This window comes from Athene noctua, chromosome 2 (genome assembly GCF_965140245.1).
Source record: "Athene noctua chromosome 2, bAthNoc1.hap1.1, whole genome shotgun sequence".
Taxonomy (NCBI): Eukaryota; Metazoa; Chordata; class Aves; order Strigiformes; family Strigidae; genus Athene; species Athene noctua.
This window is the reverse complement of record NC_134038.1, coordinates 155,991,843-156,013,598: the sequence shown is the minus strand read 5'-3', so window position 1 is coordinate 156,013,598 and position 21,756 is coordinate 155,991,843. Positions and strand designations below refer to the sequence as shown.

The window sequence follows — 21,756 nt, the reverse complement described above, 5'->3', positions numbered from 1 at the left end:
CAGTACGTAATCTGGGGGAGTGGCTGCCGTGGCAGATGGTAGGCCTTTAATCCAGAAGATCCTGGAGAAACTCAGCTGAATCAACAGAAGCCTTATGAAGTTCAAAAGGAAGCACATCGCCTAGCACTGCAGGTAAAATAACCCCTTACATTAGTGCAAGTGGGCAGTTGGCTGGCTGGGGATTTTCTGAATGACATTAGAAGAATCTTCCTCTCTGAGAAACTGGTGCAGCACTGGAAGAGATTGTCTCAGGCCATGGAGTCATAGTGTTTTGGAGGTTTTCAAAACTCAGCTGGGTGAAGCCACAGCTGACCTCATGATAGTCCCGTGTCGAGGGGATTGTTGCATCAGACGGTCTCTTTTGGCCAACATTTCTGTGTTTATGGTTCTGTAGTACTCCTGAAGACAGGCACCCAGGGTTTGGTTGGTGGAGGATTCTCCTCTTTAAGATGCACAGCCTCTAGGAATTTTCTGGGATACAGTAGAAAAAGTGAGTGGTAGCAGCCTGTGGAAATAGGCTGTGGTCTGCTCTGCTATATGTTTATGTTGTCTACTTTCTTTTTGAGTGGTCTGTCCCTTCTGCTTAGTATAGCTCTGCTGGAAAACTCTGCCAGCAAACCAAGCAAGGCTGGTTGGAGGAGAGAAGTTGGCTGGGAGAGTGCCGACTCAGCCAGTTTTTCTGACTTTAAGAATTGAGGAAGGATTACATTCTCCCTGAGATTAGAGTTGCAGCTATGTGATGCATCCCCTGGAGATTTAAATCAAAACCTTTCTGTGTTACTCTGATCCTCAGAGCAAAGGCTATATGAGGTTGTGGCTTTTGGCTAACGAGAGGCTTAAGCTTCATGTAGCTCCCATCACACTTCAGAGTCATTATTAAAGTAAAAAAAAACTGGACTGATAGAAAGACCGTCTGGTCTGCTATTGGGTTAAAGTTATGTAAATGCCCCATAAGCTAAATTCCCTATTCTAATGCAGTATCATGTGATGTAGATGCAGCTGGTAGGGTACTTTTGTAATTAGCTCTTGGAAAGGAGGCTTTTAACTTCTTACCCTTATGTGACAGGTGGTTTTCTTATCTGATTTGTGCTTTCTGTGGGCTCTTGCAGATGTGACCTCAGTACTGGTTGATTGTTATTTTCTGACTACAATATTCTTTGCATTTCTGGTGACCTAAGAGTGTAGCATCAACATAAACAAAATTCTTTATAGCTTGACATCAGCTCCATTTGTGAGTAGCGTTACTCAGTTGTCTTCAGTGTCGTTTCTGAGAGTTAAGGGCTCAGGTGCATGCAAGACAGAGGAGTGCCATCTTCACTGGTGTGCAAAACTCACGTTTGCTCCTTTTGCTCTCTCTGGCCTGCTTTTTTTCACAGTTTTCCATTTCTTTACTTCACATTTTGGAATGTGCAGTTGACCTCAGTTTTAGGAGAATGTTCATGTTCCTTCAAAGCTTGGGTACCAAATTGCTCTGTTTTCTGTAATCTGTAAGTTGGTTTAGCCAAGTCACAGTTTTGAGGAAGTCTCATCTACTGCAGCCTTTCCTTCACCATAGGGTAGAGATGCTATAAGAGAACGACCCGATTGTTTGCAGTGGATCCTGCTGCTATTCCTGTTTGTGGTGCAGTAGCTGGCTGTGCTGACTAACACGCTCAGCTCTGTTGACATGCAAACTTGATAGTGTTAGGTCAGGCCTGCGCTAGAGACTTTTGCTGGAGTAGTAATGAAGGAGTGTTATCTTGTCAACCATCTCCTTCCCCCCCCCCCCCCCCCCCCCCTTATGTTGACAAGACCTCAGTCACCTTGACAAATTTTTTTCTTCATCTTTCAATGCCTGCCCCTTGCTCTTGCAGGGCACTGCAACATCAAGGTCTTGTGACCGGCTTCCTGAGCTCCACTCTAGAAACACGGTTGGGCTGGCTTTTAGCCACACAGTGGGAAGTCCTTAAAACATACAGACTGTCTGCTAATACAGTTTCTGCTTTATCCTCTACCTGTTGTAATGATGCACTTCATTTTATCCTTTCTGTTAAAATGTCTTTGAATTTCTTAGATAACATAAGCTGCTTATGAAAGAGCTGTAGAGAAGAGTACACTCAGCCACAGCACCACTCTTGATTTCTGTAGTGCTCCTTTCCCCTTGTCACAGTGCCTCTCCTCAGTGATTTCATAGCATCTCTCTGAGCACCTCTGGTGTATGTTCTCCTATTTTAGTTGCCAGTGTTTGGCCTCCTCTGCTGTTCAAACAATTCCACTTTGGCAGAAGGTGCTCATACAAAACGCACAATTGCTATGGCGCTCCGCCAGCCTCTTCAAAGTAGAAGCCAACTTTGGAGGGTCAGTGTCTTTGTTAAGAGCATACTATAAAAGACTTTGAAGTTCTGTATCAAGATTTAACCAGGAAGCTTCAATACACTGCATAATGCCAGGCTAAATTTTACGGATGCTCAGATGCCACCAGCTGATTGTGGTTCTCCTGCCACCAAAATGCAGTGTTGCTCTTGGGCCTGTATTTAACAAAACAAACTGGCTTCCATGGTATTCCTTCGTAAGTTTTTTAACTGGGCTACCCCGTTTCTCTGAGAAGAGTATATGCATGTACGACAAGGTAATATTGCGTTAAGTTTCTGAAAGCAACTAAGGGGGCATGAGGAGCTTTCACATAAGAGCTTGATAGCATATGGTTCACATACCTGATGGAGATAGGGAAGCAAGCTATTTCAAATAACACTTTACCGCTTTCCAAGTTCAAGTCTGTTTTGCAGGGACACAGAGGTAAATTCTTCAAGTAAAGTTCCCTATTAATTGCTTTGCCTCCTGAGGCCCCATAATTTTACTGGTAACTTTGTTCTTCATGGCAGAATGATAGTGTGGTGGTATGCCCTTTTCCAAACATGCCCATCTGATTTCATTAAGGACTACTCAGTTTTTCCATTGCTGCAGTAGGGCAGGGTTAGATTGGAGAAGGTGCCATTTCTGGAACTAAGAAGCTCTACCTCAGCAGGGAATGATTCAGAAAATCCGGAAAAAGAGCCAAATGCGAGAGACCACTTACACTATAACATAATGCCTATATTTGGAAGCTCTAAGTCACCTTTGATTTTTATGAGCTTCTAAATTTTTGTTTTCAGTCTTGGTCTCCTCCCTTGTTAGACAGATTTGAATAATTCAGTGCAAGTTAAATAACTTGCCCATGTCCAATTTTAATGACTCAGAAGAAATCAATGTTGCCACAAACACAACACTCTTTGTGAGCCTCTCTCTTCCTGCAGAATTATAAGGAAACAGGCGCCCTTTGAAAAATTAAAAAAATAAAATAAAATATCAAAAGACTATGAACATTATACAGAGCATTTTCCCTAATTTCAGAACCACTGGACATAAGGTCAACTGGTTTGAAGGAAGACGTTATGACTCTTAGCTAAATATAGTAAGAAATGCAATATGGAAGAAGGAAAATACATTTTATCACGATATAAATTAAATTAAAAGCCAACTCCCCCCCTTTTTTTACTACAGGCAACTGGTTTTGGTTGGCTATCTGTCAGAAGTGAGTTGGAATAACTTGATATTTTTTGAGAGTAAATATAACTGTTATCAGATTATTTGTGTGTCGTTGCCCCCCACCCCCACCCCCTTCCTACTTGCAGTAGGATACTTTTCTGCTGCCTGAATTATCATGTAGTGGAGTGTTTGGCACAGGAATGAAGGAGGACAGAGAAGTGGACAGAATGAAGTGGACAGAGAAGCCTCCTGGATTGTCACCCTGAGTTTTGAATGATGTTGGAAGTTAAGATGCATTGCCATTGCTTGTACCTGATTCCCATTAGTAGATACAGCAGATAAGATTGCTGCATTCGATTTAATATAGGTATTTGATTTGCTGCTTCTTTATTCATTAGGCTACTACTCTGTAATCGTTCTGTTACTGGCAGTCTCAGGCCTTCTGTGGTTTCATCTCATGCGTTTGGGAATTTGGAAGTTATTTTCAGCTGCCTAGCCTATTTTAAACTCTCTTTTAAAATTAAAAAAAAAAAAAAATCAACAAATAATGAGTTAGAACAGATTGATCCTTTTGAGCCATTTGTCTAATTAACCTTTGCCTCTCAGGAATCAGCTTTGGTTCTGTTCAATCAAGTGCAGTGTATCCCAGTCCTTAATAATCAACATTTCTTCTGAGGACCTTGGAAGTCTTCCATGACTCTTTTCTAACTGCTGCCACTCTCTTGGCATGGCACCAGTTTGCAGAGATAGAGTTGGAGAAGGAATAATAAGAGGACAGAAAGAGAAAAGGCCATAGGATGGCCTATAACTTAGTAAAGCGTTTCTAAGAAGTGCAGTAAGCTCAGGGCTTGTGTCTTCAGTACTCTGCACCCCAGACTGAGATGAGTTAGCAAATCTCAGTATCATCAGTAAGTTTGCAGATGACACCAAGTAAAGTGGGAGTGTTGATCTGAATGAAGATAGGAAGGCACTACAGAGAGACTTGGATAGTTTGGATCGGTGGGCCAGCATTAATGGGATGAGCTTCAACAAGGCCAAGTGTTGGGTCCTGCACTTGGGCCACAACAACCCCCTGGATGGCTACAGGCTTGGGGAGGAGTGGCTGGAGAGCTGTGTGGAGGAGAAGGGTCTGGGGGTTCTAATTGACAAGCAACTGAACATGAGCCGGCAGTGTGCCCAGGTGGCCAAGAAAGCCAACGGCATCCTGGCTTGTATTGGAAATAGAAATGACCATCAGAAGTAGGGAGGTGACAGTCCCCCTGTACTCTGCACTGGTGAGGCCACACCTGGAGTATTGTGTCCAGTTTTGGCCACCTCAATATGAGAGAGATACCGAGGTGCTGGAGCAAGTGCAGAGGAGGGCAACGAAGCTGGTGAAGGGCCTGGAGAATAAATCCTGTGAGGAGCGATTGAAGGAGCTGGGACTGCTCAGTTTGAGGAGGAGAAGGCTGAGGGCAGACCTCATCACTCTCTGCAACTACCTGAAAGGACACTGGAGAGAGCCTGGTGCTGGTCTCTTCTCACAGGTAATTGGTGACAGAACAAGAGGGAATGGCTTTCAACTGCAACAGGAGAGGTTCAGACTGGACATTAGGAAAAAACGTTTCACAGAAAGAGTGGTCAGACAGTGGAACAGGCTGCCCAGGGAGGTGGTGGAGTCACCATCCCTGGAGGTGTTTAAGGGTCGTTTGGATGAGATGTTGGGGGCTATGGTGTAGGGGAGAACTTTGCAGAGTAGGGCTGATGGCTGGACTCAATGATCCCAAGGGTCTTTTCCAACCTGAATGATTCTGTGATCTCTGTGAACATAATAATGGATGAGAGCATTTATGAGCACACTGCATGCACCCAAAAGGATGCCCCTTCTGCAACTTCCCCTGGTTTAAAAGTTCAAGGGAATCTTCAGAAAGGGAGACTTCATGCAAGTGGAAATGCGTAGATTATGTCCAGTCTCCTTCCCCCTTACCTGAAAAAGGAACGAATTAGGCCTGAGAGGTGATCCTCTATGTGGTGGAGGAGGTAAACAGAACGCTTCACTGCTGCTTTTAATCCTGTCTATGATAGAAACCCCCAGAATTTGCAGAAGTGTCCTATCAAGCATCAGTGCCTCACAACTCAGGAGACACCTTTTCTGGGTAGATGGACAAGAAAAGAATGATGTTTCTTTAGCATCACAGAGTCTGGGAGTTTTGAGCAGATCCCCTCTTAATTTCACTGTGTGTGAACTGCTCTGCTTACTGACGTAGGAAATGTCTATATGCATGGCAGCATGGATTTCATCCCTTTGAAAAGAGCTTGGAATGGGTGTTCCCAAGGAGGAGGTCAAGAAGGCTTCCAAGTCTCATTATAATTCCCATGCTTTCTGCTGCTGGTTGTGGTTTGGGTCATTTTGTGACCACGTCTTATTCCCTTCCAAACTGCTAGGAAGATGTTTGCTGTTCTTGCAACCTCCCTTTTTTGGTTTTTCACTCATGTATTGGGAATACACAGTGTCTGGGGTTTGTGAATCATCCTTCTGTTCCTGCAGTGATGTAGCTGTCCTGAAACCACATCATCAGTTGAACATAAACCAGACCCTCGATACAAAGTTTGTAGGTCCTGCAAAATGATGGCTTTGCTGCAGGTATGGGAAAGAAAACAATAAGACGAGAGCTGTGTGCGAGAGAGGATTGAGAGAGCATCCCTGGACCCAGGGAACTGCTGATATGGAAGAAGAAAGGATTGAACTATTTCAGTTGCCTCCTGCCTGTTAGCTTGGGTAATGCTGCTCTTTCTCCCCTTCAACTCTCAGTAGTAACCATCCATAATTCATGTTTTTCCTCTTTTAGTTCCATTACAGTTCCCTTTCTTCCCATGACAAATACTCCAATCACTCACATAATATAATGGGATCTGTGAATGCAAACATCGGGGGAACACTGTTTGTCCGGCCTGTGCTACACCACCAATTTTCATGATGGATTTCAACTTCTCTGCTCCTTCCATTTACTCCTGATTCCCTTCCCAGCTGCAGTGCCTTGATCTGCTTTTTGGTTTCAAACCGTTCTGTGGGCAAATCAATGATGGCTAGACATCAAAGAACAGCTGCTTTCATCTGAACTAGGAAACTGCAAAAAAGTAGCCCTAAATAAATTTACATATGAATTGTGTTATATATATTTATAAAACTATATATAAAATTTATAATAACTATTTTATATACAAGCATATATATTTATATAAATTCATACCATAATATACATATATATGAAGTAATTAGAAACATATTCTTTTTATTTTAAAGGAAACGCAGCTCTCTGGTTTTATCCGAATTTCTACTTAGTGTAGATATATTTTCCCTGAGACTCTTCCAAATCATTTTTGTTGTGTCATTAGCTGGCAACTAGTCCCAAAGCAATATGGTATGGTATACCCATCCAAGCCCGTCAGCTTACTTCGTAAGCTCTCCAGTGGCTTCCAGCAGCTGTTAAGACGTGGCAGCGTACACAATTTTTCCTCCCGTTTAAGGAGTGATTGAGAAGACAAGGATGCTTTTTGTGGAAAAGGAGAAACCGATTTTATTTCCTTGTCAGACTTCACAGGGGTAGATGGAGGAAGTTTATGAAGCTGAAAATCATTAAGCATGCTTTTTTCCTTTCGTCCGTCTGCTTTTGTTTTTACTGGGATTCCAGTGAACAGGGTCTTGAGGGGAAAGACAACTTTGCAAATGGGATATGCCAGCAAAAACGAGATGGCTTTTCACAGTGCATGCATTGATGAACATCTTAAGGGTTACTCCTTCACTGTAAAGACACCCCATTTAGGTCACCCATTGCCACAGTCGATGTGGGCAGCTCTGAGGAGGGAGCACCATGGATTGCTCTGCAGCCCCCCAGGGTTGGAGCTCGAGTAGGTGATCAGAGACTTGATCCTCAGTCATCTGCGGGTGGGAGCCCACCATTCTTTCACCTGCCTCGGTGCAAGGTAATCTTCACCAGGACGGGCGGAGTCAAGAGACCAAACCTTGGGTCTTATTAGACATTAGCAGCAAGGGACAACTCCAAATATGCCAGCAGCAGCTCTATATTTAAAGCAAACAAAAAACCCCTGAAACCCCACAAGAAAAGCCACCCCAAGTGCACACCCCACACCTCCCCTCAGTTTGCTTAAGCACACGGTATGTGTTTTCCCGTGTGTGTCACTTCTTGGCTGTTATCTTTCCCCACCCTCCATGTACTTCCTGAAGCAGCATGTGCTTGGTGCCTAAGCTTCTACCTACACTTAAAAAAATTAGAAAACAGTAATCACAGCCTTTAACCTCAGACTGTCGACAGTTGGCTGTGGTCTGTCCTTGCTGCAGCCCTCGCAGTGAACATGTACCTGCGATGGCAGTTTCCGCATCCTTATTGTTACTCACCCTGTCATCTGGCAAACGCCAAAGGAAAAATAGGGGTTGCGGGCTATGATGTGAATGGTGACGAAACGGAGTCTGCCCTTTTGGCAGGAGAGCTGGGGACTGAGGTCAGGTATGAGGAGAGCAGGCAGCTGATGGCAAGTGCTCTCTCCCAGGTACCAAGGGCATTTTTTTTTGCTTTTTTTCTTCCAACTTTCATGTTTCATGCCCATTTCTTAGAGCAGAACTGATTTATGAGTGGGTTCAGTTTGTGTAGATATGCAAATACAATTTTAGCATACAAATTTCATGACCCGAGGGGTCTTGTTGTGTTCTTTTTTGTTAACTAACCCCAATGTGAGTCTGTCATCGAGCGCTTGTTATGTGCATCCGTGCTCTACTCTTGGATATAAAAGTCATCCATAAAACTTCATCGTGGGCCATAACATGGTTATGGGATCTTACTTAAGAACGAAGGGGAGAGGTTGGTGGGCTGAAAGGGAGGGAGAAGGGAATGATTTAACAGTGCTTGAAATACCAGTTTGGGGTTGAGTGGTTTTTGCACAGGCTATTTATAGTAATGTCTGTGAGTCTAGCTGAAGCGTGATTTGGTACAGCTGTATGCTGAAGAAAGAGCCAGAAAACTAAGAGAAATCAAACAGTATTTCTTGATGTTAACTTTAGTCAGGCTTATGCACTGACTAATAGTAAGCATGAGGTTTTTGGAAAAACTCAGGCCCCAAGCAAACATGTATAAGCTTGCAAAACAAGTTGAGACTAATCCTCAGTTCACGTTGCTGCTGAATGACAAACACGGGTTGGTGGTAACTGGCTACGAGCCACAAGCTGTACCGATCCGCAGGTAGGAGACAGACAGTGCTGGCTGTCCAGGGAGCTCTGCTCTTCCAGGCTGAGGAGGGAGGCTGGCTGCCAGGAAGGAAAAGCAAAGTGGTAGTAAATCCAGCTGTGCTGGAATGCCTGGAGACTCACTGTGCACTAGTCGTTTGCAGGCTAACATGGCATGGAGAGCTAAGGTGCAGGTGCCAGGAGTGCCAGCTTCCAGACGAGGTCTTGCTGCTCTCTACCTTTGCAGCCACCCTGTATCCAAGCACCTAGCTGCTTCTGTGGGAAAGTGCTTGCTTAAATGCTTTGATGACTCACTGATCACTGAACTTAATGCCTCACATTTTCCTCCCTTCCTCCTCTTTCTTTATTTCTCAAAATTGTCATGCTCTGCATTGAATAGGAACCTCAGTTCCACTCCAAGGTCAGCTCAGCAGATGCAGGTCACTGTGCTCGTTGATGCAGGGCTCTGCTCTGGAGACCTTCTCCCTTGATAGTGGCAGCCAAGCGACCTGTGTCCATAATGACTGCAATTCTAGTGCTGTGCAGGGGTTGTCCAGAAATTGGCTGTAATCCTAAATCCTCTCTACCCCTATACTAGAGCACCTTTAAAGCTGTTTTTCGAGGAAGCAGCTTCTCTTCTTCAGGTGAAGACCCTGGGTACCTTCTCCATGGATGGATCTTGGATCTGCCTAGCGTGGCGGTTTCTGTCTATCCCATCTGCTTTGCGGCAGAGTCATAGGTTTGCTGGTTTGCTGGGAGGTGACCCTCTCATGGTTCTTAGGAAGGCTCTGACATCCCTTGTTGCAAAAGCAGATGGGATTTTGTGGGCAATCTGAACTCAAAATGGGAAGTGAAGCTCAATGCAGATAAAATGTGATGATGGCACATGGTGCACCAACCAGTAAGGGACCCATTGGCAAGTTTGCAGCATTGCAAAAGGTTGCTAAAAAGGCTTAAATTATTCCTGGGTAAATGGCATTAGAGAGTGGAACCCAATGCTAATGTCAGAAGACTTTGAGAAAAGGATTGCAGCGCTAGCCTGGGGAGTGGAAATGTGCTGTAGCTATAGGCGTTTGCTCAGCACTGTGACTAATTTTCTGGAAACCAAAAGGAATTCCCTTAGAGGAGAATGCTGTGTGTCACCCATGGCCAAAAAAAGAGGCAGTCATGTGTTTCCTTGACAGCACATCATGTTTGCATATTTTTACTGCTGGAGAAGAGTCCTTCATCCTGATCACTGCATGTTTTCAAGTATTTGAAAGTATGTGCCTGGGTGCCAGGATATTAATTTCAATAGCTTTGTTTAAATAGATCATGTAAGTAGTTGAGTCAGTGAGTATTTTTAATAGGGTTTCAGATACAAGCAGGGCCATTTTCACCAAGTTGGTACAGATAGTTGTATTACAGGTTTTCTTACCAGTATACTTTAAAGCTGGTAAATTAGAGCAGGTGTTTCAGGAACCAAAAGGTGTCTTCAGGAATATGATTTTGCTATGACTTTATTCATGAGTTAGTGTTTGCATACCGCAGGTGAGGATGAAAGAAATGATGCCATGGTATATAAACAGAGTACTGAAGTGTGTAGACACTAAGAGCTTGGGCTTCAGAATTGGCTTTTGCTAACTCTTTGCACTTCTGCTTAATTAGAGATTTCCCCCACCGCACCCTCAATCAGTTACTGATCATATTCCCACCTACTCTGAAGTCCTTGGCAAACACATAAGCTACAAACAGCATATGCAGTTATGAGCTGCTTTCAGTGTTTGTAGGATTGCTGATGCTGATGCAGTGCCTAACTAAGCAACCTGATTTCTTTTCAAAGCATCAGACCCCCAAAGTAGCAGCCTTGAAAGAAGCTGCATTTCCAAGTTGACATTGCATAAAGTAACATGTAACATGCTAATGTTGCTTTGGAATTGCTAGAAGAAATAGCAGAAAATAACTGGTTATCTTTTCCAGGTAGTGTACTATAATCCAGTGATCAGAGACAGCAATCCGTGATGATGCTTCAAGGCAAAAAGCATCTTGCAGGTGGTTGTATGAAGGCTGATATTTGCATTTGCTGATTCCTTGAGACCTCAAGTAATTCAATGTCCCTTTTTTTAGTGAGGGGCCCAAAACTGAACACAGGAATCGAGGGGCGGCCTCACCAGTGCCGAGTACAGGGGTCAGATCCCTTCCCTGTCCCTGCTGGCCACGCTGTTGCTGACACAAGCCAGGATGCCATTGGCCTTCTTGGCCACCTGGGCACACTGCTGGCTCCTGTTCAGCCGGCTGTCAATCAACCCCCCAGGTCCCTCTCTGACTGGCAGCTCTCCAGCCACTCCTCCCCAAGCCTGTAGCGCTGCTGGGGGTTGTTGTGGCCCAAGGGCAGCCCCCGGCATTTGGCCTTATTGAAACTCCTCCAGCTGGCCTCAGGCCATGGCTCCAGCCTGTCCAGGTCTCTCTGCAGAGCCTCCCTGCCCTCGAGCAGATCAACACTCCCACCCAACTGGGTGTCATCTGCAAACTGACTGAGGGTGCACTCGATCCCCTCGTCTAGATCATCAATAAGGATGTTAAACAGGAGTGGCCCCAAAACAGAGCCCTGGGGGACACCACTCATGACCGGCCACCAACTGGATAACTGTTTACCACAACTCTTTGGGCCCCATCCAGCCAATTGATGAATTCTACCTTTTGATGATTAAGTGATTGAAAAGTCTCTGACTTCAAAAGGTAAAAGACAAAAGTAATTTGCATAACAAAACCCACATTGTACAGCTTGCAGAAGGGAATGGCAACATGTTAGATTTTACTATGTACGCATGGACTTGAAGCAATCTTTGCAGCAGACCAGCTGGCTGTGAGCATCCTGGATGCCTCCGTATGCATGTTAGACTACCTACCTCTCATTGGTCCTGTGTTTTTCTGAAGTTCACTGCAACAGAGGTGGGTCATCCAAAACTAGGAGACGAGTCCTGAATTCACAGACATGTCTTGTTTGTGGCTGCATTGCTCCTACCTATGTTAGTGAACTTTGTTCTCCAGGATGCATCAGCCTGGGCTCTTTCTGAAGCTCAGGGTTGGACACAGTATTTTAAATGGAAGTGCCTTCTTTGTTCCGTGCCCATCCCATCTTTATTTTGCTTGCTGGCTGAATTGCAAAGAAAATAATGTTAAAAAATACCTTGTATTGGCTTTGTACTTTCCCTAAGTACCTTCCAGTTCAGCTGAATTCTTGTGTGCAGCCTAGTGTGTTCACCAGATGGTAACAGAACATCATGTGCCCCCTGCTACTGTAGTAGTTGGGCTTTAATGGAATACCTTTTTATTTTTCCTGATTATTCCATTGTTTTCTGAACCATATCCACCCTCTCTGTCTTAGTAATAATAACCTCTACAGACTGGAAATGTATGGTCTGGGGCTATTTTATAATTCATTAGATAGAGGCTTTTTATGATGTTTTCAAGACATCTGAAAACTAGAAGTGCGTTAAAGTGAAAACACATTCATGTTTATGGGATAGGCTGTGAATACCTGTAGTGGAAAACACTGTAACACAGTAGAAGGACAGGACTAAAGTCATGTTTTGCCAGCTGCTGTTACAGGTTGGATGTACATATTTAGTGTGTAAGAGACCATCTAAGAAACCTGAAGGTGCACAAGTCCATGGGACCTGATGAGAGGCATCTGTGGGTCCTGAGGAAATGGGTGGATGAAGTGGCTAGACCACTCTCCATCATATTTGAGAAGTTGTGGCAGTCTGGTAAAGTTCCCATTGGCTGGAAAAGGGGAAACATAACATCCATTCTTAAAAAGGGAAAAAAATAAGATCTGGGAAACTACAGGCCAGTCAGTCTCACCTCTGTGCCTGGCAAGATCATTGAGCAGATCCTCCTGGAAACTATGCCAGGGCACACGGGAAATAGGGAGGTGATTGGTGACAGCCAACATGGCTTCACTAAGATTAAATCATGCCTGACAAGTTTGGTGGCCTTTTATAATGGGATTACAGCGCTGATGGCTAAGGGAGGAGCAACTGACGTCATCTACCTGAATTTGTACAAAGCATTTAACACTGCCCTGCATGACATCCTTGTCTCTAAATTGGAGAGATATGGATTTGACAGATGGACCACTTGGTGGATAAGGAATTGGTTGGATGGTCGCACTCAAAATGTTGCCGTCAACAGCTCAATGTCCAAGTGGAGAGCCGTGATGAGTGATGTTCCTCAGGGATCAGTGTTGGGACTGGTGCTGTTTAACATCTTTGTGGGTGATATGGACAGTGGGATTAAGTCTGCAAATTTGCTGACAACACCAAGCTCTGTAGTGCAGTTGACAAACTGGAGGGAAGGGTTGTGCCATCCAGAGGGACCTGGACAGGCTGGAGAGGTGGGACCGTGCAAACATGAAGTTCAGTAAGGCCAAGTGCAAGGTCCTGCACATGGGTCAAGGCAATCCCAAGCATAAATGCAGGCTGGGAGGAGAATGGATTGAATGCAGCCCTGCAGAGAAGGACTTGGGAAAGTTGCTTGATGAGAAGCTCCTCATGACCTAGCAATGTGAGCTTGCAGCCCAGAAAACCAACAGTATCCTGGGCTGCATCAAGAAGTGTGGCCAGCAGGTTGAGGGAGGTGATTCTGCCCCTCTACTCCACTCTTGTGAGACTCCACGTGGAGTACTGCATTCAGCTCTGTGACTCCCAGTGTAAGAAGGACATGGATCTGCTCGAGCAGGTCCAGAGGAGGCCACAAAGATGATCAGGGAGCATGTCCCCTGTGAGGACAGGCTGAGAGTTGGGGTTGTTCAGCCTGGAGAAGAGAAGGCTCTGGGGAGACCTTATAGCAGCCTCCCAGTAACTAAAGGAGGCTACAGGAAAGATGGAGAAGGACTTTTTACAAGGGCATGTAGTAACAGGACAAGGGGTAATGGCTTTAAACTGAAAGAGGGGAGATTTAGATTAGACATAAGGAAGAAGTTCTTCCCTGTGAGGGTGGTGAGGCCCTGGCACAGGTTTCCCAGAGCAGCTGTGGCTGCCCCCTCCCTGGCAGTGTTCAAGGCCAGGTTGGACGGGGCTTTGGGCAACCTGGGCTAGTGGAAGGTGTCCCTGCCCATGGCAGGGGGGCTGGGACTAGGTGATCTTTAAGGTCCCTTCCAACCCAAACTATTCTGTCAGTGGATGTTCAAGAATTCACAACGTTGCTCTGAGGTTTTGAAAAGCTAATAAAACTTCTTGTAGTATGTGGCTAATTATATACTTTGGCAGACTTCTACATCGACTGTTTGCACAATTTTGAATATGAGCTTTTAACTATACTGACTCTTTGCTGTGTCTGTCTACAGAGTTGTGAGAGTAATTTAAATAATATTTATATGCATCATTTGATTCATGCACTGCCACACAAATGTTTTGTATCCTTGAGTAAAGGAAATGAACCTCTGGAGCCCAAGGATAATATATTAAGCAACTGTTGTTTAAGATTGAGTAAGGAAGGTGAGTACCTGGAGTTGCAATACTAATCTACTCCATGAGTAAAAAGCCTGGCAGCTTTCTATGAGCCTGACTTGGGGCAGCCATAGCATGACAGCAGCTTCTGCCCTTGTGGGAGGACATAGGGGATGCTGCCAGGATAGGTGGGTTGAACTGCCCTGGAGAGTGAGGTTCCTTTCTCGTTTCATTGACCATATAGTGAACCTAAACATTAGCTTTGATTAGGCACCAAAGCTGTAGAGAGCTGAAGTTTAAGAGGGCTGAATCGTAACCATGCTGTCCTAAAGTAGATGGCCGACTCTGTAAGTGGATGTTCTCCCTTCTACTCTCTGGCCAAGGCACCTGCTGTGGACCGTTGATGGCACGTACCCAGGGATGGGGAGGCGTGAAGTGTGGCCTCACCAGCGCTGTGTAGAGGGGAAGGATCACCTCCTTCATCCTACTGGCAATGCTTTGCAAACTTTTCAGGCTCATACCTGTCCTGTGAGCCCTGCAGCTTGGTGGAGATGCAACAAGATCTTGTCCTGAAATTGCTTAGCATGGGAAGGATTGGGCTTTTGCACTACATGGGGACACATGCAAGTAACTGAAGGAGGATGGATAAGATATGAAAGTACGGATGTTGTGAAAGGTTCTCTTATATACCTTGATTTAGCTCTGTTTTTACCTGTTTTACAGGGCTAAACCCTGCTTGAGTAACTTTCATAATCTTGTTGAAGTGAACGAAATTCAGTGGGCAGGATTTAGCCCCTAGAGCTAAACTTATAAAAGAATCAGTAGGTGAAGAAATTTGGTTTTGATTAGCGTATGGCATTACAAGAATAATAATTATGGATTATCTCTCTACCCTACTTTGAAACAGTCATGCGTATTTCCCTCGTATCTCCCTCAAATTTCTTGAGCTGGATTGTCTTAGTTACCATACCTCATATATAATATTGTAAATCCCTGGGAATAATTGTCATGGGACTCATAGAAACCTCTTGACAGTGAAGTTTGTTCTTGTAACTAAAAACTATATAAATGTTTAGAGTCTTTCTCTGTGTTTATTGTGTAGAAGATCCTTCAGTGTTAATGTAGGGTACTAAAAATGTAAAGATTAATGCAGTTTCTCTGTAAGGTGAATTCAGATATGCTTGTTAGTCAGAAACCAGAAAAGCTGTTTGGGGCAGCTAATTCAAAGCAAACAAAGTAACACTGCTTCTCTCTTGCTTTGCTTTATTATATCCTGAGCACTTTTTTATCTGTACCTCTATAAACTTTTTGTGAAGTGAGAATATTCAAAAAGAGCTTCAGTTCTGTTGTTACCCGTGTCTCTGTAATGCTTGCAATGGAATGATTCATTCTTTTTTTTTTTTCTCTCTGTTTTTTCTTACAGTATCAAGCTTTTGGCTGTGCAGGAGCTGGTCGATAGAGAAGCACTGGAAAAGGTATTAAAAATATATCTAATACAACTGTCATAATACATTTAAGCTCTTAAAGCCCTCTGTTAGTTGGGCTTCCTAACTTTTTGGAAAATCATGCAGCCTAAAATAGGACATCTTCCTAGCTACATAGTACATGAAGTCAAAGGGGCGATGTTTTGTTCAAGTTAGATGCATGCTTTTGGTGTTTTCTGATTTTTACAGTGGTCGTGGGGTGAGCAATGCCTCTAGCCTGCCCATATTAGCTTTCCAAAATCAGTTCCTTGCTAATAGCTAGGATAAGTAGATGACTTGAACGGACAAAGATGAATCTTTGAAGCAGAAAGAGTGTCTGAGGAGCCCCTTTTGAACATCCAGCTGTCCTGGTTTTGGCTGGGATAGAGTTAATTTTCTTCTAGTAGCTGACAGAGTGCTGTGTTTTGGATTCAGTGAAGAATAATGTTGATAACACACTGATGTTTTAGTTGTTGCTAAGTAGCGCTTATCTCGAGTTAAGGATTTTTCAGTTTCCCATGCTCCGTCAGCAAAGTAGGTGCACAAGAAGCTGGGAGGGAGCGTGGTCAGGACAGCTGACCCCAACTATCCAAAGGGATATTCCATACCATAGTGTCATGCTCAGTATATAAACTGGGGGGAGTTGGCCAGGAGGGGCGGATCACTGCTGGGGCATCGGTCAGCGGGTGGTGAGCAATTGCACTGTGCATCACTTGTCTTGTCTTGGTTTTATTTCTCTCTCTCTTTTTGATTATATTACTTTTCATTACAATTCTTATTTATTGTTGTTATTTTATTTTAGTTATTTAACTAAAACTTAAACTCTTGACTAAAGTAGAAATTATCTCAACCCACGAATTTTACTTTTTTTTTCCAATTCTCCTCTTCATCTCACTGGGAGGGGGGAGGAGTGAGCAAGCAGCTGCATGGTGCTTAGTTGCTGCCTGGGGTCAAACCACAACACCAGCTCAGGAGAATGGCAGGACGCGCCTTGGCAGAAATGTGGTTTAATTTAGTCATGAAGGGATCAAAGCAGATAGCTACTCAACATCAGCCTTAACAGCACCAGCTGAGTATATGGTGTCTGTTAGCCTGAGCTCTGCTCCTGTCTGCCTTGTGCAGGGATAGGTCTTCCTTTAAGCCTGGCCTTCCAAGGAGCTGAGGGATGTGCCTTCCATTGACAGTCCCAGGAACAGTGGGATTTGCAAAAAGCCTGTGCTTGGCTGTGTGGGGGGCAGAGGGAAGGAGCTGTGCGGCACTGATGGCTTCCTGCATCCAAGCAGCGTGGCCCTGTTCAGGGGGTACATCCCCCTGGTCCAGCACCCAAGACCTCCTGTTGGCTTAGTCAAGGCACCAGGTGTCTCAGCAGCCTGAGATTCCACCTGCGGAGCTGCAGCAAAACCAGTAGCTGCAAAAGGCTGGAGGGTGTGTAAGTATTTAAACCTGGTGTGACTCTTCAGCCAAGGTTATTGCAAACGTGTCAGTACCCTGTAGATCATTTCCTTCTGCATAAAGAACCAAATGTTGTATTTCTTATTGTTTTATGATTTTGCTGGCCTGGAGGGCAGGACTGGACTCCCAGTGCCCACACTGAGACTGATGAGTTCTTTTCACTTTCTGCACCAGCTCCTTCATCTAGAAGACCAAAGAGCCAGCCGGGAGGCAGCATGAAAATATGAAAGACTTGGTAGGATTAAAAGAAAACAACTGGCTTCAGAGCCATGCTGGGAGAACTGCTGCCTTCTGGCAGGCATTGAGCTGCTGCTGACCCAAGCAGTGCCTCTGTACCTATGGGTGACCTGGCAAGGCTTGGGGAGGAAGGAAGAAACCTTCTCCTGCCTCGAGTGCATCCCCAACGGGGGAGGTTAAGACTGGACCTTAAGAAAACATTTTTCCCATGAAGAGTGGTCAGCCAGTGGAATAGGCTGCCCAGGGAGGTGATGGAGTCACCATCCCTGGATGTGTTTAGGGGTTGTTTAGATGAGATGCTGGGGAATATGGTGTAGGGGAGAACTTTTTAGAGTAGGGCTGAGGGTTGGACTCGATGATCACAAGGGTCTTTTCCAACATGAATGATTCTGTGATTCTGTCTGTGTGAAGGAGAAGATCCTGCTGCACTGTGTTACAACTGCATCTGCTGGGTGCTCTAAAAGTAACTGAATAAGATGAAATCCAGCAGCAGTGGGTGCTTCAGCCTCGTGCTTTGCTACTGACTGGTGGTGCATTTCACAGAGGTCCTTCGTACAATCCAGTTAATTCAAGAAGGGCATCTCTTCGTAGGCTTTGGAGAACTCCGATTTTGTCCTGAAGAGGTGTATTTTGTTAAAAGCCAGCAACATAGTACTAGGCAGGTGATACTGTAGTTTTTTGCATGCAAAGAAGACACAGTTCTCAACTACTTGTGCTAAACAGATTGATATTGACAAATTGTTGTCGTTTGCAGCAGTTGGCTTCTCTGGCACCTCACAGCCTGCACACTTCTCACCTTTCTATCAGGCCTGCACCTCCCTTTGGCCCAACGCCTCCTAAAACATGGCTTGGCAAGGGCAAGTGATCTCAGCCTAGTGGGAATAGCTGTTTGAGGCATTGTCTGGAGCTCTGCAGGAAGCTCTTCAAGAAAGGCTCAGCCTCAGAAAAGTGATCTTTCTAAATTGAGCTCTCTGAATATTTGATATCTGCTTTCATACAATGCCAAGCTTAAAGAATTTAAAAGGCCAGTTTAGCTCTCTGGAAAATAACAGGGTGGAATTATGTAAGTTCAAAGAAATTTTCTGTCTTTATTTTTTAAATACAGGAGGGGAAAAAGAAGTAGACTAGAATAAAATCCCTTATCCTGCCTGCTTGCAGAGTCACATTTTGAGAACGTGTGCTGAATTTTGTATTCATAAATCATTGTTTATCTGCATTATTTTGTAGGAATACAGAATGACAATATTTTAATATTCATTGCAAGATTGATCTTTCTGGTTTTTGAAGGAAAATTTTCTTTAAGATAGCTATGCACGTGAAACCCTAATTATTTTTTTTTCATAGGACTCATTCTAGTCTGTCACAGATAGTTTTGAAGTTTTACAACCTTATTATTTCTAAAATTCCATGCTCAGTTTTGAAAGTGTCGTTATATATTTTTGACACTTGCAGGCAAGCCCAGAGTGAGTAAAAGCATGCTGGTGAACAGCAGTGCCTCCTGAAAAGACTTACGGGCACACAGTAGTGCTTGTGCTGCACACTAGCTCCATTAAACACTGAAGTTAAGCACGGGTGTAGCGAGTCTCTTGAGAACCAGGGCCTTGAGACAGTGTCAGAAAATTATTTAGCACCGCAAAACATGGTTTCCTGTCACCTTTTTGAAACAGGATGATGGTCTGGAGGGTGAGGCATATGAAGCAGCAGGCTGTTGGAGCAGGCTGGGAGAACCTGCTTGAACCAATGGGGTCTTGAGAAGATGGCAACCCCCTACGAGTATGTCGCAGAAAGCTTTGCCGTTGTGTAGCGGAGTGCTGCTGTGCAGTTATTTACTGATTGCTTACAGCAAAAGGGTTTAATGCCATGCTAAATATCTTAGATACTTTATTTAAAAGTTTTCCTCACCTTGGCCATTGAAAATAAATTGATCACACCATGAGAAGCTTTGTGGCATGCAAAGACTCTGTTTAATTTTCTAAGCCCTAATGTTTTGGCAAATTTGGCGAAAATGACCTTTTAAGCCAAAGATCTACCACACTTGGCTGCATTTATGCCTGGGGTTGCTGAGACAGAAGGGATGATTGACTGGGTTTAATTACAGCTCGTCTTGGCTTGGAACAAGCTTTTCTGACCATTGGATGCTGCTCATCACCTGGTTTGTTTCTCTGGGGTGCCATGGGTGCCTGTAAGCACTGCAGAAGGGGGTGCTGCTTGTGGAGCTGGACCCCAACACCACTCTTGCTGTCATTAAGAGGAACAGGAAGATAATAATTTATCTCACTGAAACAGAACCAGGTCACATAAGATGAACAAGCATCTTTACCTGGAGAAAATTCTGGGTCAGAAACGGGCTTGTGTTTATTTTGGCCATAGCCCATCAGATCTGTTCCAGCATATACTCCACGTGAGTGGTCTCACTGGCAGTTTAAAACTAAGCACATATCTTACCTTGAACCTTCAAATCGATCTGTTTGCTTCCCCCTGCCTCCTCACCAAGCTTGCTCTGGCTGCCGTGGGATTGCATTGCTAGCGTGCCTCTGCTTCAGAAGTGCTGCTGCTGTTTGCCAGGAGCAGTAAGGAATGCAGACAGTAAGGTGCCAAGGGAGGGCTTGTGGTCGTGACAACCTCGTCCCTGCAAGGATTCAAGGCCGTTCAGGCTTTAGAAAGATGTATATCGGGCACACAGGCTTGTTGGCGCTGTGTCCTGTATGAAGCATCTCTTCCAGAAGCACAGCACTGGGAGAGACCCCCAGGGACACTCTTGCCCCAGTGTGTTTTTGAGTACTTTACTTGGTCTAATTTTGGGAAGTCCTTAATTGCAGATGAAGAATTCTACTTGGCAAGTGTTAACTGTATTTATTTGGGGAAGGGGAAAAAATAATTCTCCTGAGGAACATGCTGTTTTTATAGTTTAAAAATATATCTGTTTAAGTAATTAGCAAATTGAACTCCCTAGCCAGGTGACATTTCACATTGGTTGCTGTTTTAGCATTTAAATCTGTAGTCTTTTTCCATAGACAACAAATATGCCAAAACGATTGTTCTCATTGGTACTTGATGCCCGTAGGATGTGCAGGAAGAGTCATCCATATTGTAAGAGAAATAAAAATAGTTTTTGCATTCTGTCAAATGTTCCTCTGTGCACCTTTCAGGTGTCAACATGGGCTCTTGAGCTCATTTCTTCTTCGGATGTAAGTTATTCAGGAAAGTTAAATAACCTGCACAACAACATTATATTTAGGAACCCCCTGACAGCTTTTTATAAGGTAAGCCTGCTATGGGAACAAAGAACAATAACCCATTATTTTCCTATTTGTATATTAATAAGCAAGTGCATCTGCTGTTACTAAGGATGTGAAAAGACTGTCCACTTGACTCCACAGACAGAGTCAAGTTGTTGGCTTCTCGTCTAGGAAATACAAATCATGTAACTGATCTGCAGTTTGTGAAAGTGTAGAATTCATCTGCAAAGTGGTGGTTATTCTACTTGAAGTTGGAAGTGATCTATCTAGAATAGCATGAGAGAGAGGGTGGGTGAGCTGAAGCATGGTAGGAGTTGGGGTGAGAATTGTGATTTTGTTCAGGGATGATGTTCTTGAAGGAAGCTGATGATAACTTGCATCTTGAAAATCAGGATAAGTAACATAGGTTTCACTATCAAGGTCTGTCTGTGCCAGTGATGGCAAATATAAGCACTGTGAGCTGCGTCCAAGAGGTCAGTGAAAAGAAAGTGAGAAGAACAAAGTAATTATCCGTAAGCTTACGTTGTCTGTATGGGGATTTTCACCTTCACTGCAGAAGTTTTAAAGGTCACAAATCAAAACAGATTGAACGTTTTTCACCTGGTATTTGGAAGTAGAGGTCCTGTAGCTGTGAAGCCCATGATACATTCGCTAGGCACCAGGAGAGGCAGCGATGTAGCTTCTAGCTGTCTTAGTACAGGAAGGGATCTCTTCTGTCTGCTGGCCAAACATTGTGTGGTCGTCACTTGGGCATTTCTGCTGGTGTGGACTTGAAAAGTTGAGAAAATTCCGATCAGTCTTCTCTGCCAGATAGATTCCCACTCCACACCTCCCATGTGAAGAGTTATTTCTCTTTCCTTGAAGAGAACTTCTTTACCCTGTTGAGTAAAATGGAAAGCCTAGCACTGTAAGCAAGCAATCCCTAAGCAATCCTTATGATATGTGCTAATTTTTACATTTTTTTCCACGTCCCTCAGCAGTACTAATGGCTGGAGTTGTCTCCCATGATGTGGAATCTGTTTCCTGGGTTCCCTTACCCATAGGAAAGATCAGATGTCTGTATTAGGGACATGTTCGCTAGATGCAACCACTTCTTATCATGCAGAATTATCATACTGTGCCTGAGAAGTCAATGAACCACAACTGGAGTGATACTGAGGAGGTGATATTATTTTAGTAAAAGAAAATTAACTTGCCGGTCATCGATCAGA

At 44.2% G+C, this 21,756-nt stretch overlaps 1 protein-coding gene across 2 annotated transcripts in view; it reads left to right on the top strand.

Annotated features, from left to right (window-relative positions):
• Positions 1 to 21,756, top strand: part of EEPD1 (endonuclease/exonuclease/phosphatase family domain containing 1) — a 75,168-nt gene that overhangs the window by 21,732 nt on the left and 31,680 nt on the right. For both annotated transcript variants that reach the window (XM_074900803.1, XM_074900802.1), the window contains exon 2: positions 15,578 to 15,629. In XM_074900803.1, coding sequence (XP_074756904.1) covers positions 15,578 to 15,629 — 52 coding nt within the window. The remainder of the gene's footprint in view (positions 1 to 15,577; positions 15,630 to 21,756) is intronic.